This window comes from Triticum aestivum, chromosome 5A (assembly GCF_018294505.1).
Source record: "Triticum aestivum cultivar Chinese Spring chromosome 5A, IWGSC CS RefSeq v2.1, whole genome shotgun sequence".
NCBI lineage: Eukaryota > Viridiplantae > Streptophyta > Magnoliopsida > Poales > Poaceae > Triticum > Triticum aestivum.
Window position 1 is genome coordinate 437,321,109 of NC_057806.1, and position 15,098 is coordinate 437,336,206.

Below are 15,098 nucleotides of genomic sequence, written 5' to 3' on the forward strand. Positions count from 1 at the left end.
AGTCATCAACTCCCCTATCCTAAGTCAAATAGTGTGTCTCATGCTCCGTTGGAACTGATATTCAGTGATGTATGGGGTCATGCCAGAGATTCTTTTGGAAGAAAGAAATATTATGTTAGCTTCATTGATGACTATACTAAGTTTACATGGATATACTTGCTTAAGTTCAAATCCAAAGTTTTTTCTATCTTCCAAGAATTCCAAAAACTTGTTGAGCGTCAATTTGACAAGAAAATCATTGCAGTCCAGAGTGACTGGGGAGGAGAGTATGAGAAACTCAACTCTTTCTTTCGAAGCATAGGCATTGAGCATCATGTTTCGTGTCCACATGCACATCAACAGAACGGTTCTGCCGAACGTAAACACCGTCATATTGTTGAAGTAGGCCTTTCCCTTCTTGCTCATGCATCTATGCCTCTAAAGTATTGGGATGAAGCATTTATTGCTGCCACTTATCTTATCAATCGGTTGCCCAGTAAGGTTATTGGGAACACAACTCCCTTAGAGCGATTGTTTCATCAAAAGCCAGATTATAATTCTCTCAAGGTTTTTGGATGTGCATGTTATCCTAATCTTCGCCCATATAATCGCCACAAACTTGAGTTTCGCTCCACTCAATGCGTTTTCCTTAGCTACAGCAATCTTCATAAAGGCTACAAGTGCCTAGAAATCTCAACTGGACGCATCTACATCTCTAGGGATGTGATCTTTGATGAAACTATCTTTCCCTTCGCCAAACTTCATCCAAATGCCGGAGCCCTTCTTCGAGCAGAAATTTCTCTTCTCTCGGATCCGTTGTCACGTCCTGATCACGGGGGAGAATTAATAGAACATGATCATGTGACTAGTCCAAAAGAAAATTCAGATACTAATGAAAAAAATGCAGTTTTTGGCTATGATTTTATGTGTGCAGAAGAGGACGAAAATAGCGCTGGATCCGATGCTGATCTTGTGCAGAAATGCAGCGCCATGGAAGGTGCGCGATCCCAGGTTGATAGCCGCACGCGATCCGAGGCTAATCCAGTCGCCAGGCGCGCAGCGGTGTCTCCCACGTCTCCCGTAGTGCCACATGGCGGGACCAGCCCACCTGCCGATCCAGTGGCCGACCAAGATTCGGGCGTGGACCCAGGCAGCGAGGGGTGCAGCCCGTCCGCGCGCGTCGCACGGGAACCGGTGCGCTCCGTGGCCGACAGCCCAACCGGAGAGGGGCCCATCAACAGTGCCATGCGCAGCCCTACTGCTGCTAGGGCGTCTGGCACGAGGAGAATCTCGTTGGATCTGGTGTCTACCTCGGATCTGGAGCCCTGTGGCGCGGTAGTCCAAGACGATTTGGCTGGATCTTCTGCGGCTTGTTCTAGCAATGAAGAAACTGCAGCAGCCTCTACACATGTGTCATCCGAGATACCTCAGTGACACACCATATCAAAATCTGGAGTATTCAAGCCCAAGGAATACAAGGACGGTACAGTAAGGTATGATCCTCGCAAGTTTGCTTTTCTCACTAGTTCAGGTGAACCTATTCATCTAGCCGAAGCTCTTGCTCACAAAGAATGGAAAGGGGCTATGGACAATGAATATCAAGCACTCATGAAAAATAAAACATGGCATCTTGTACCACCAAAAAAGGGAAAGAATTTAATTGATTGCAAGTGGGTTTATAAGATTAAAAGAAAATCTGATGGAAGTATAGATAGATACAAAGCCAGATTGGTTGCAAAAGGGTTTAAGCAAAGGTTTGGAATTGATTATGAGGATACTGTTGGAAATATGCCCTAGAGGCAATAATAAAAGTATTATTATATTTCATTGTTCATGATAATTGTCTTTTATTCATGCTATAACTGTATTATCCGGAAATCGTAATACACGTGTGAATACTTAGACCACACAATGTCCCTGGTAAGCCTCTAGTTGACCAGCTCATTGTGATCAACAGATAGTCATGGTTTCCTGACTATGGACATTGGATGTCGTTGATAACGGGATCACATCATTAGGAGAATGATGTGATGGACAAGACCCAATCCTAAGCATAGCATAAAAGATCGTGTAGTTCGTTTTGCTAGAGCTTTGCAAGTGTCAAGTATCTCTTCCTTCGACCATGAGATCGTGTAACTCCCGGATACCGTAAGAGTGCCTTGGGTATACCAAACGTCACAACGTAACTGGGTGACTATAAAGGTGCATTACAGGTATCTCCGAAAGTAGCTGTTGGGTTGACACGGATCGAGACTGGGATTTGTCACTCCGTATGACGGAGAGGTATCTCTGGGCCCACTCGGTAATGCATCATCATATTGAGCTCAATGTGACCAAGGTGTTGGACACGGGATCATGCATTACGGTACGAGTAAAGTGACTTGCCGGAAACGAGACTGAACAAGGTATTGGGATACCGACGATCGAGTCTCGGGCAAGTAACGTACCGATTGACAAAGGGAATTGCATACAGGGTTTGATCGAATCCTCGACATAGTGGTTCATCCGATGACAACATCGAGGAGCATGTGGGAGCCATCATGGGTATCCAGATCCCGCTGATGGTTATTGACTGAGAGAGTCTCGGTCATGTCTGCATGTCTCCCGAACCCGTAGGGTCTACACACTTAAGGTTCAGTTACGCTAGGGTTATAGGGATATGTATATGCAGTAACCCGAATGTTGTTTGGAGTCCCGGATGAGATCCCGGACATCACGAGGAGTTCCGGAACGGTCCGGAGGTAAAGATTTATATATGGGAAGTCCTGTTTCGGGCATCGGGACAAGTTTCGGGGTTATCGGTATTGTACCGGGACCACCGGAAGGGTCCCGGGGGTCCACCGGGTGGGTCCACCTGTCCCGGGGGGCCACATGGGCTGTGTGGGGGTGCGCCTTGGCCTAATGGGCCAAGGGCACCAGCCCCACATAGGCCCATGCGCCTAGGGTTCAAGGGGGGCAAGAGTCCTAGGAGGGTAAGGCACCTCCTAGGTGCCTTGGGGGGAGGGAAAACCCCCTTGGCCGCCGCACCCCCTAGGAGATTTGATCTCCTAGGGCCGGCCACCCCCCCTTGGCACCCCTATATATAGTGGGGGAGAGGAGGGACTTCATACCTGAACGCCCTGGCCTTTGGTTGCCTCCTTCTCCCTCCCCAACACCTCCTCCACCTCCATAGTGCTTAGCGAAGCTCTGCCGGAGTACTGCAGCTCCACCAACACCACGCCGTCGTGCTGCTGCTGGTGCCATCTCCCTCAACCTCTCCTCCCTTCCTTGCTGGATCAAGAAGGAGGAGACGTGGCTGTTCCGTACGTGTGTTGAACGCGGAGGTGCCGTCCGTTCGGCGCAGGTCATCGGTGATTTGGATCACGTCGAGTACGACTGCATCATCACCTTGCAAGCTTCCGCACGCGATCTACAAGTGGTATGTAGATGCAAACTCTCTCCCTAGACTCGTTGCTTAGATGAACTCATAGATGGATCTTGGTGAAACCGTAGGAAAAATTTTAATTTTCTGCAACGTTCCCCAACAGTGGCATCATGAGCTAGGTCTATGCGTAGTTCTCTTTGCACGAGTAGAACACAACTTTGTTGTGGGCGTGGATTTTGTCATCTTACTTGCCTCTACTAGTCTTTTCTTGCTCAACGGTATTGTGGGATGAAGCGGCCCGGACCAACCTTACACGTACACTTACGTGAGACCGGTTCCACCGACTGACATGCACAAGTTGCATAAGGTGGCTGGCGGGTGTCTGTCTCTCCCACCTTAGTTGGAGCGGAATCGATGAACAGGGCCCTTATGAAGGGTAAATAGAAGTTGACAAAATCACGTTGTGGTGATTCGTAGGTAAGAAAACGTTCTTGCTAGAACCCAATTGCAGCCACGTAAAAGATGCAACAACAATTAGAGGACGTCTAACTTGTTTTTGCAGCGATTGATCATGTGATGTGATATGGCCAGAAGTTGTGATGATGAATTGTGATGTATGAGATCATGTTCTTTGTAATAGGATTCACGACTTGCATGTCGATGAGTATGACAACCGGCAGGAGCCATAGGAGTTGTCATTATTTTTTGTATGACCTGCGTGTCATTGAATAACGTCATGTAAACTACTTTACTTTATTGCTAAACGTTAGTCATAGAAGTAGAAGTAGTCGTTGGCGTGACAACTTCATGAAGACACGATGATGGAGATCATGATGATGGAGATCATGGTGTCAAGCCGGTGACAAGATGATCATGGAGCCCCGAAGATGAAGATCAATGGAGCTATATGATATTGGCCATATCATGTCACAACTATATAATTGCATGTGATGTTTATTATGTATTATGCATCTTGTTTACTTAGGACGACGGTAGTAAATAAGATGATCCCTTATAAAATTTCAAGAAGTGTTCTCCCCTAACTGTGCACCGTTGCTACAGTTCGTCGTTTCTAAGCACCACGTGATGATCGGGTGTGATGGATTCTTACGTTCACATACAACGGGTGGAAGACAGTTTTACACAGCGAAAACACTTAGGGTTAACTTGACGAGCCTAGCATGTGCAGACATGGCCTCGGAACACGGAGACCGAAAGGTCGAACACGAGTCGTATGGAAGATACGATCAACATGAAAATGTTCACCGACGATGACTAGTCCGTCTCACGTGATGATCGGACACGGGCTAGTCGACTCGGATCGTGTAACACTTAGATGACTAAAGGGATGTCTAATCTAAGTGGGAGTTCATAATTTGATTAGAACTTTATTATCATGAACTTAGTCTAAAACCTTTGCAAATATGTCTTGTAGATCAATGGCCAACGCTAATGTCAACATGAACTTCAACGCGTTCCTAGAGAAAACCAAGCTGAAAGATGATGGCAGCAACTATACGGACTGGGTCCGGAACCTGAGGATCATCCTCATAGCTGCCAGGAAACAATATGTCCTAGAAGGACCGCTAGGTGACGCTCCCGTCCCAGAGAACCAAGACATTATGAATGCTTGGCAGTCTCGCGCTGATGATTACTCCCTCATTCAGTGCGGCATGCTTTACAGCTTAGAACCGAGGCTCCAAAAGCGTTTTGAGCATCACGGAGCATATGAGATGTTCGAAGAGCTGAAACTAGTTTTCCAAGCTCATGCCCGGGTCGAGAGATATGATGTCTCCGACAAGTTCTACAGTTGTAAGATGGAGGAAAACAGTTCTGTCAGTGAGCACATCCTGAAGATGTCTGGGTTGCACAACCGTATGACCCAGCTGAACATTAACCTCCCAGATGAGGCGGTCATTGACAGAATCCTCCAGTCGCTCCCACCAAGCTACAAGAGCTTTGTGATGAACTACAACATGCAGGGAATGGAAAAGACCATTCCTGAAGTGTTCTCGATGCTGAAGTCAGCAGAGGCTGAAATCAAGAAAGAACATCAAGTGTTGATGGTCAATAAGACCACTAAGTTCAAGAAGGGCAAGGGTAAGAAGAACTTCAAGAAGGACGGCAAAGAAGTTGCCGCGCCTGGTAAGCCAGTTACCGGGAAGAAGTCAAAGAATGGACCCAAGCCTGAGACTGAGTGCTTTTATTGCAAGGGGAAGGGTCACTGGAAGCGGAACTGCCCCAAATACTTAGCGGATAAGAAGGCCGGCAACACCAAAGGTATATTTGATATACATGTGATTGATGTGTACCTTACCAGTACTCGTAGTAACTCCTGGGTATTTGATACCGGTGCCGTTGCTCATATTTGTAACTCACAGCAGGAGCTGCGGAATAAACGGAGACTGGCGAAGGACGAGGTGACAATGCGCGTCGGGAATGGTTCCAGAGTCGATGTGATCGCCGTCGGCACGCTGCCTCTACATTTACCTACGGGATTAGTTTTGAACCTTAATAATTGTTATTTAGTGCCAAGTTTGAGCATGAACATTGTATCTGGATCTCGTTTAATACGAGATGGCTACTCATTTAAGTCTGAGAATAATGGTTGTTCGATTTATATGAGAGATATGTTTTATGGTCATGCTCCGATGGTCAATGCTTTATTCTTAATGAATCTCGAGCGTAATATTACACATGTTCATAGTGTAGATGCCAAAAGATTTAAAGTTGATAACGATAGTCCCACATACTTGTGGCACTGCCGCCTTGGTCACATTGGTGTCAAGCGCATGAAGAAGCTCCATGCCGATGGACTTTTAGAGTCTCTTGATTATGAATCGTTTGACACGTGCGAACCATGCCTCTTAGGCAAAATGACCAAGACTCCGTTCTCCGGAACAATGGAGCGAGCAACCAACTTGTTGGAAATCATACATACCGATGTGTGCGGTCCAATGAGCATTGAGGCTCGCGGAGGATATCGTTATGTTCTCACCCTCACAGATGACTTGAGTAGATATGGGTATGTCTACTTAATGAAACACAAGTCTGAGACCTTTGAAAAGTTCAAGGAATTTCAGAATGAGGTGGAGAATCAATGTGACCGAAAGATAAAATTCTTATGATTAGATCGTGGAGGAGAATACTTAAGTCACGAATTTGGTACACACTTAAAGAAATGTGGAATCGTTTCACAGCTCACGCCGCCTGGAACACCTCAGCGAAACGGTGTGTCCGAACGTCGTAATCGCACTCTATTGGATATGGTGCGGTCTATGATGTCTCTTACCGATTTACGGCTATCATTTTGGGGATACGCTCTAGAGACAGCTACATTCACTTTAAATAGGGCACCGTCTAAATCCGTTGAGACGACACCGTATGAATTATGGTTTGGAAAGAAACCTAAGCTGTCGTTTCTAAAAGTTTGGGGATGCGAAGCTTATGTCAAGAAACTTCAACCTGAAAAGCTCGAACCCAAGTCGGAAAAATGCGTATTCATAGGATACCCTAAGGAAACTATAGGGTATACCTTCTACTTAAGATCCGAAGGCAAGATCTTTGTTGCCAAGAACGGATGCTTTCTGGAAAAAGAGTTTCTCTCGAAAGAAGTAAGTGGGAGGAAAGTAGAACTCGATGAAGTACTACCTCTTGAGCGGGATAGTGACGCAGCACAGGAAACCGTTCCTATGATGCCCACATCAACTGAAGAGGAAAACCATGATAATGATCAAAGTACTTCGGATCAAGTTACTGCTGAACTTCGTAGGTCCACAAGGACACGTTCCGCACCAGAATGGTACGGCAACCCTGTCCTGGAAATCATGTTGTTAGACAACAATGAACCTTCGAACTATGAAGAAGCAATGACGGGCCCGGATTCCAACAAATGGCTTGAAGCCATGAAATCCGAGATAGAATCCATGTATGAAAACAAAGTATGGACTTTGACAGACTTGCCCGATGATCGGCGAGCGATAGAAAACAAATGGATCCTTAAGAAGAAGACGGACGCGGATGGTAATGTTACCATCTATAAAGCTCGACTTGTCGCTAAGGGTTATCGACAGGTTCAAGGGATTGACTACGACGAGACATTCTCTCCCGTAGCGAAGCTAAAGTCCGTCCGAATCATGTTAGAAATTGCCGCATACTATGATTATGAGATATGGCAGATGGACGTCAAAACAGCATTCCTTAACGGGCATCTTAAGGAAGAACTGTATATGATGCAGCCGGAAGGTTTTGTCGATCCTCAGAACGCTAACAAAGTATGCAAGCTCCAGCGATCCATTTATGGACTGGTGCAAGCATCTCGGAGTTGGAACATTCGCTTTGATGAGATGATCAAAGCGTTTGGGTTTATGCAGACTTATGGAGAAGCCTGCATTTACAAGAAAGTGAGTGGGAGCTCTGTAGCATTTCTCATATTATATGTAGATGACATACTCCTGATGGGAAATAATATAGAATTTCTGGACAGCATTAAGGCCTACTTGAATAAGTGTTTTTCGATGAAGGACCTTGGAGAAGCTGCTTATATATTAGGCATCAAGATCTATAGAGATAGATCGAGACGCCTCATAGGTCTTTCACAAAGTACATACCTTGATAAGATTTTGAAGAGATTCAGAATGGATCAGTCCAAGAAGGGGTTCTTGCCTATGTTACAAGGTATGAGACTGAGCTCAGCTCAGTCACCGACCACGGCAAAAGATAAAGAAGAGATGAGTGTCATCCCCTATGCTTCAGCCATAGGATCTATTATGTATGCCATGCTGTGTACCAGACCCGATGTAAACCTTGCCGTAAGTTTGGTAGCAAGATACCAAAGTAATCCCGGCAAGGAACACTGGACAGCGGTCAAGAATATCCTGAAGTACCTGAAAAGGACAAAGGACATGTTTCTCGTTTATGGAGGAGACGAAGAGCTCGTCGTAAAGGGTTACGTCGACGCTAGCTTCGACTCAGATCCGGATGACTCTAAGTCACAAACCGGATACGTGTATATGTTGAATGGTGGAGCAGTAAGCTGGTGCAGCTGCAAGCAGAGCGTCGTGGCGGGATCTACGTGTGAAGCGGAGTACATGGCAGCCTCGGAGGCAGCACATGAAGCGATTTGGGTGAAGGAGTTCATCACCGACCTAGGAGTCATACCCAATGCGTCGGGGCCGATCAAACTCTTCTGTGACAACACTGGAGCTATTGCCCTCGCAAAGGAGCCCAGGTTTCACAAGAAGACCAGGCACATCAAGCGTCGTTTCAACTCCATCCGTGAAAATGTTTAAGATGGAGACATAGAGATTTGCAAAGTGCACACGGATCTGAATGTCGCAGATCCACTGACTAAACCTCTCTCGCGTGCAAAACATGATCAACACCAGAACTCTATGGGTGTTCGATTCATCACAATGTAACTAGATTAGTGACTCTAGTGCAAGTGGGAGACTGTTGGAAATATGCCCTAGAGGCAATAATAAAAGTATTATTATATTTCATTGTTCATGATAATTGTCTTTTATTCATGCTATAACTGTATTATCCGGAAATCGTAATACACGTGTGAATACTTAGACCACACAATGTCCCTGGTAAGCCTCTAGTTGACCAGCTCGTTGTGATTAACAGATAGTCATGGTTTCCTGACTATGGACATTGGATGTCGTTGATAACGGGATCACATCATTAGGAGAATGATGTGATGGACAAGACCCAATCCTAAGCATAGCATAAAAGATCGTGTAGTTCGTTTTGCTAGAGCTTTGCAAGTGTCAAGTATCTCTTCCTTCGACCATGAGATCGTGTAACTCCCGGATACCGTAAGAGTGCCTTGGGTATACCAAACGTCACAACGTAACTGGGTGACTATAAAGGTGCATTACAGGTATCTCCGAAAGTAGCTGTTGGGTTGACACGGATCGAGACTGGGATTTGTCACTCCGTATGACGGAGAGGTATCTCTGGGCCCACTCGGTAATGCATCATCATATTGAGCTCAATGTGACCAAGGTGTTCGACACGGGATCATGCATTACGGTATGAGTAAAGTGACTTGCCGGAAACGAGACTGAACAAGGTATTGGGATACCGACGATCGAGTCTCGGGCAAGTAACGTACCGATTGACAAAGGGAATTGCATACAGGGTTTGATCGAATCCTCGACATAGTGGTTCATCCGATGACAACATCGAGGAGCATGTGGGAGCCATCATGGGTATCCAGATCCCGCTGATGGTTATTGACTGAGAGAGTCTCGGTCATGTCTGCATGTCTCCCGAACCCGTAGGGTCTACACACTTAAGGTTCAGTTACGCTAGGGTTATAGCGATATGTATATGCAGTAACCCGAATGTTGTTCGGAGTCCCGGATGAGATCCCGGACGTCACGAGGAGTTCCGGAATGGTCCGGAGGTAAAGATTTATATATGGGAAGTCCTGTTTCGGGCATCGAGACAAGTTTCGGGGTTATCGGTATTGTACCGGGACCACCGGAAGGGTCCCGGGGGTCCACCGGGTGGGTCCACCTGTCCCGGGGGGCCACATGGGCTGTGTGGGGGTGCGCCTTGGCCTAATGGGCCTAATGGGCCAAGGGCACCAGCCCCACATAGGCCCATGCGCCTAGGGTTCAAGGGGGGCAAGAGTCCTAGGAGGGTAAGGCACCTCCTAGGTGCCTTGGGGGGAGGGAAAACCCCCTTGGCCGCCGCACCCCCTAGGAGATTTGATCTCCTAGGGCCGGCCACCCCCCCTTGGCACCCCTATATATAGTGGGGCGAGAGGAGGGACTTCATACCTGAACGCCCTGGCCTTTGGTTGCCTCCTTCTCCCTCCCCAACACCTCCTCCACCTCCATAGTGCTTAGCGAAGCTCTGCCGGAGTACTGCAGCTCCACCAACACCACGCCGTCGTGCTGCTGCTAGTGCCATCTCCCTCAACCTCTCCTCCCTTCCTTGCTGGATCAAGAAGGAGGAGACGTGGCTGTTCCGTACGTGTGTTGAACGCGGAGGTGCCGTCCGTTCGGCGCAGGTCATCGGTGATTTGGATCACGTCGAGTACGACTACATCATCACCTTGCAAGCTTCCGCACGCGATCTACAAGTGGTATGTAGATGCAAACTCTCTCCCTAGACTCGTTGCTTAGATGAACTCATAGATGGATCTTGGTGAAACCGTAGGAAAAATTTTAATTTTCTGCAACGTTCCCCAACAGATACCTTTAGCCCTGTTGTTAAGGCAGCTACTATTCGACTTGTTCTGTCTATTGCTATTTCCAGAGGGTGGAGTTTACGTCAGCTAGACGTTCAGAACGCGTTTCTTCATGGTGTTCTTGAGGAAGAAGTGTTCATGCGGCAACCACATGGGTATGAGAACAAAAGCACACCTCATTTTGTCTGCAAGTTGGACAAAGCTTTGTATGGCTTAAAACAGGCTCCAAGAGCCTGGTACTCCAGGTTGAGTACTAAGTTGCAACAACTTGGGTTTATTCCAAGCAAGGCAGATACCTCATTATTCTTTTATCATAAAGGCAACATCTCTATGTTTGTTCTTGTCTATGTTGATGATATAATTGTTGCTAGTTCCAGTTCAGAAGCTACTACCTCTCTTCTTCGTGATCTCAATGTGGAGTTTGCACTCAAGGATTTGGGTAATCTTCACTACTTTCTTGGTATAGAGGTAAGACAGATCAAGGATGGAATACTTCTTACACAAGAGAAATACACCACAGATATTCTAAGAAGGGTAGGACTGGAACATTGCAAACCAGTAAGTACACCACTCTCCACTTCTGAGAAGCTTACAGTTGAAGGAGGTGAATTACTTGGACCAAATGATGCAACGAACTATAGGAGTGTTGTTGGTGCTCTGCAATACTTAACATTGACTAGACCTGATATTTCATATTCTGTCAACAAGGTATGTCAGTTTTTACATGCACCAAGTACAGTTCATTGGACTGCAGTAAAGAGAATTCTGAGGTATCTAAAGTTTACAATGAGACTTGGAATCAAGATTATTAAGTCACCATCCATGCTAGTTAGTGCATACTCAGATGCTGACTGGGCAGGATGCCCTGATGATAGAAGGTCCACAGGTGGTTTTGCTGTTTTTCTGGGATCAAATCTTGTGTCATGGAGTGCAAGGAAACAGGCTACTGTGTCAAGATCAAGCACTGAAGCAGAATACAAAGCTCTTGCTAATGCAACGGCTGAAATCATGTGGATCCAGACTCTTCTATACGAGTTGGGAATCAAGGCTCCACAAGCTGCAAGGTTATGGTGTGACAATATTGGTGCTACCTATCTTTCTGCAAATCCGGTGTTTCATGCACGTACAAAACACATAAAGGTTGATTTTCATTTTGTGAGAGAAAGAGTAGCACGAAAGCTACTTGATATCAAATTTATTCCCACAGAAGATCAACTTGTGGATGGCTTCACTAAACCACTTACCACGAGGAGACTGAATGAGTTCAAGTACAATCTAAACCTAGAGAAATTTTCATAGGTTTGGATTGAGGGAGGATGTTAGAATAGAGTACGTAGGGATAGATGATATGTTTAAATTGTTTCTGTTTCTACGTAGGAATAGAATAACAAATGAAACATTGTTATGCAAATTATTTTGGATTTCTAAACAAACAATCAATAGTAACAAGAAACAAAAGAAAGGCCAGGGAAATAACCATGCTCATGCTCATACATTGCACAGTAGTAGCATAGCATATGAGATGCAAGAGCAGGGCTAGTGCAAGGATGCGCCTAGTTCTGCGTTAATGATGGTTGTGGATGAGAAAATTATTGTCTCATATACTCACCAACACTGGACCGAGAGGACGAGCTGGCCCCTCCAACAGAAACGGAGCCGGATCTCGACGCGGAGCCCGTGCCCACTCCACGGCCGGCGCCCAGGTCAACGCCGAGGCCCATCCTGGCCAGGCGGCGGCTCTCCACCATGCCGCACCCGAACGCCAACAGCACCAAGGCGGCAGCGGCGGCCACGCACCGCCGGCAGCTTGTCATCCTCATCTTGCACGGCACCACAGACACACCCAAGCCCGAACGCCTAGCTGGTAATGGCTGGTCACCACCGTCGCCGACGCCCTGGCTGGTTGCCTTGAGGGATGAAGAAAGTCGACGCGGCCGGTTGTATAGGGCAAACCGAGTGCGCGATGCCAAGAGGATCTGTGTATCCGGTCTGATGAAGTTCGTTGGTGGTAATAATGCTGCGGCTCATACATGCGCGCAGTGAGACACGCTCTATCCTTGGATGTACCTCATGTAACTTTTGATGCCAAGAGGATTGGATGCCATGTCGTCTTGGCACTTGCAGTGGGCGTGCGGACGCGATCGACTGGGCAAGCGGTGGTAGTGCTGCGGCAAAGGTACGTACTCTACGTGCCCTGATGAGGGTTAGTGTGGGGGAGTGTTTGCATCCATGCATGTGATGTGACGCGGCATGCCGAGCATCGAGAACTGTAGTATGCCGTTAGCTTTTCCACTGCTAGCAAGAGATGATATGTCACGAAAACCATGTCATCGCTCCTGCGCACAACGTAGAATTAATTGTTGTTCTTCCCAGGCTGATTTTGTATCCATGAATTACAATAACAGCCAACAGGCACGCGGAAGTTGCTTGCGTACGGACGACTGGTGTTGCAATATCCATGGGTAGGGTTGGTGGACGCGAATACTCAATTCTTTCATTTGATAGCTAATGGCAAGCATAGAAAAAAGTGTATCTTTCAGTTTGAGCAAGACGAGGGCACTATTTTAGGTCAGGATAACCTAAAAACATATATTATCGACTATTATAAGCAGTTATTTGGACCTCCCGAAAATAATTGTGTGTCCCTCGATGAGTCCAGGACTGAGGATGTGCCCTAGCTATCGGCTGATGATAATGATATTCTGGTCGCCCGTTCTCGGAGAAGGAGGTGTTTGATGCTATTGCACAGATGAAAAACAATAAGACTCCCGGACCAGATGGATTCCCGGCAGAGTTCTATAAAAAGTGCTGGCACATTATTAAGGGGGATTTATTACCTATGTTCCATGATCTGTTCTCTGGACAGCTTTAATTATTTCACTTGAATTTTGGGACTATCACACTGCTTCCCAAGAAAACGGATGCTGTGAGAATTGAGCAATTCAGGCCGATCTGTCTTCTCAATGTTAGTTTCAAAATTTTCACCAAGGTCGGGACTAACATGCTCACACAGATTGCGCATTCTGTGGTGCAACAGTCCCAAACTGCTTTCATGTCGGATAGAAATATCCTTAAAGGGGTGGTCGTCCTGCATGAAACACTCCATGAAATCCATTCCAAAAAATTAGATGGAGTAATTTTTAAGGTGGATTTTGAGAAAGCGTACGATAAGGTCAAATGGCCATTCCTCCAACAGTCATTGCGTATGACTGTTGCATCCCAAGAAAACGGATGCTGTGAGAATTGAGCAATTCAGGCCGATCTGTCTTCTCAATGTTAGTTTCAAAATTTTCACCAAGGTCGGGACTAACATGCTCACACAGATTGCGCATTCTGTGGTGCAACAGTCCCAAACTGCTTTCATGTCGGATAGAAATATCCTTAAAGGGGTGGTCGTCCTGCATGAAACACTCCATGAAATACATTCCAAAAAATTAGATGGAGTAATTTTTAAGGTGGATTTCGAGAAAGCGTACGATAAGGTCAAATGGCCATTCCTCCAACAGTCATTGCGTATGAAAGGTATTGATGAAGTCTGGCGCCGACAGGTTGAATCATTTACGCAAAAAGGTATTGTGGGAATTAAAGTTAATGATGGCATAGGTCATTACTTCCAGACACATAAAGGCCTAAGACAAGGAGATCCGATGTCCCCTATACTGTTTAACATTGTGGTGGATATGTTAGCAATTTTGATAGGAAGGGCTAAGGAAAATGGTCAAGTAGGTGGATTGGTACCTCATCTTATTGATGGAGGTGTATCCATCCTTCAGTACGCTGATGATACAATCATCTTTATGGAGCATGACTTGGCCAAGGCGAGAAATATGAAGCTTGTGTTTTGCTGTGGACTATCTGGACTTGCAGAAATGACTTGGTTTTTAACAGAATATCATGTATACATTTTTTGCAGGTCATATTCCAAACTATGGCTCTGATCCGTTCGTGGTCGCTATTCACCCAGACGGAGGCAAGGGAGCGTTTGGTTACTAGGTCTTTCCGCTGGGAGAGGGTAGCTCGGGATATCTTCAACCGGTTTGGACGGCGGTCATGTAATAGGATAGGCAATTAGTTTCCCTATCTAGTTTTAGCAGTTGTGGCGTTTTTTCTTGGCTAGTTGGTGTTTCTAGCTCTTATTGGCTCTGTGTGAGCTTTCTGTGCTTTTTTATTACTTTTGGAGACCTTTGAAACCATGTTGCCACTATTTTGTTTGGTTAATAAGATGACCGTATGCATCTTTTTGATGCAGAGGCCGAGGAATCCCCCTTTTTTTTAAAAAAATAGATAGGGTTGGTAGTCATTGTCGCGGGGGCCTCGCCGAACCTCGTTAACAAATTTTAGTGTTGTCATCTTGTGATTGCCTAACTTTATCGATAGATCATCATGCGTGTCCAGATTCTAACAAGGCCGACATTCCAAAGTCGATTTTTAGCCGACTGTGAGATGCTATGAAATATCGCGTTCAGAGCCTGCACACACCCTGAGAACTCACCTTCGCCCACGGCCGTCTCCTGCCGGTCTGCGAGGCCGGGACAGCACGAAACCCAT

The 15,098-nt window shown here is 46.3% G+C and overlaps 1 protein-coding gene across 1 annotated transcript; it reads left to right on the forward strand.

The window, feature by feature from the left end:
- The first annotated feature begins 959 nt into the window (after window positions 1–959).
- Window positions 960–11,856, forward strand: LOC123101358 (uncharacterized mitochondrial protein AtMg00810-like). The gene is made up of 2 exons (XM_044522849.1): window positions 960–976; window positions 10,619–11,856. Exons 1-2 carry the CDS (start codon window positions 960–962, stop codon window positions 11,847–11,849), a joined length of 1,248 nt encoding a protein of 415 aa, XP_044378784.1. The 3' UTR covers window positions 11,850–11,856.
- The last annotated feature ends 3,242 nt before the right edge of the window (window positions 11,857–15,098 follow it).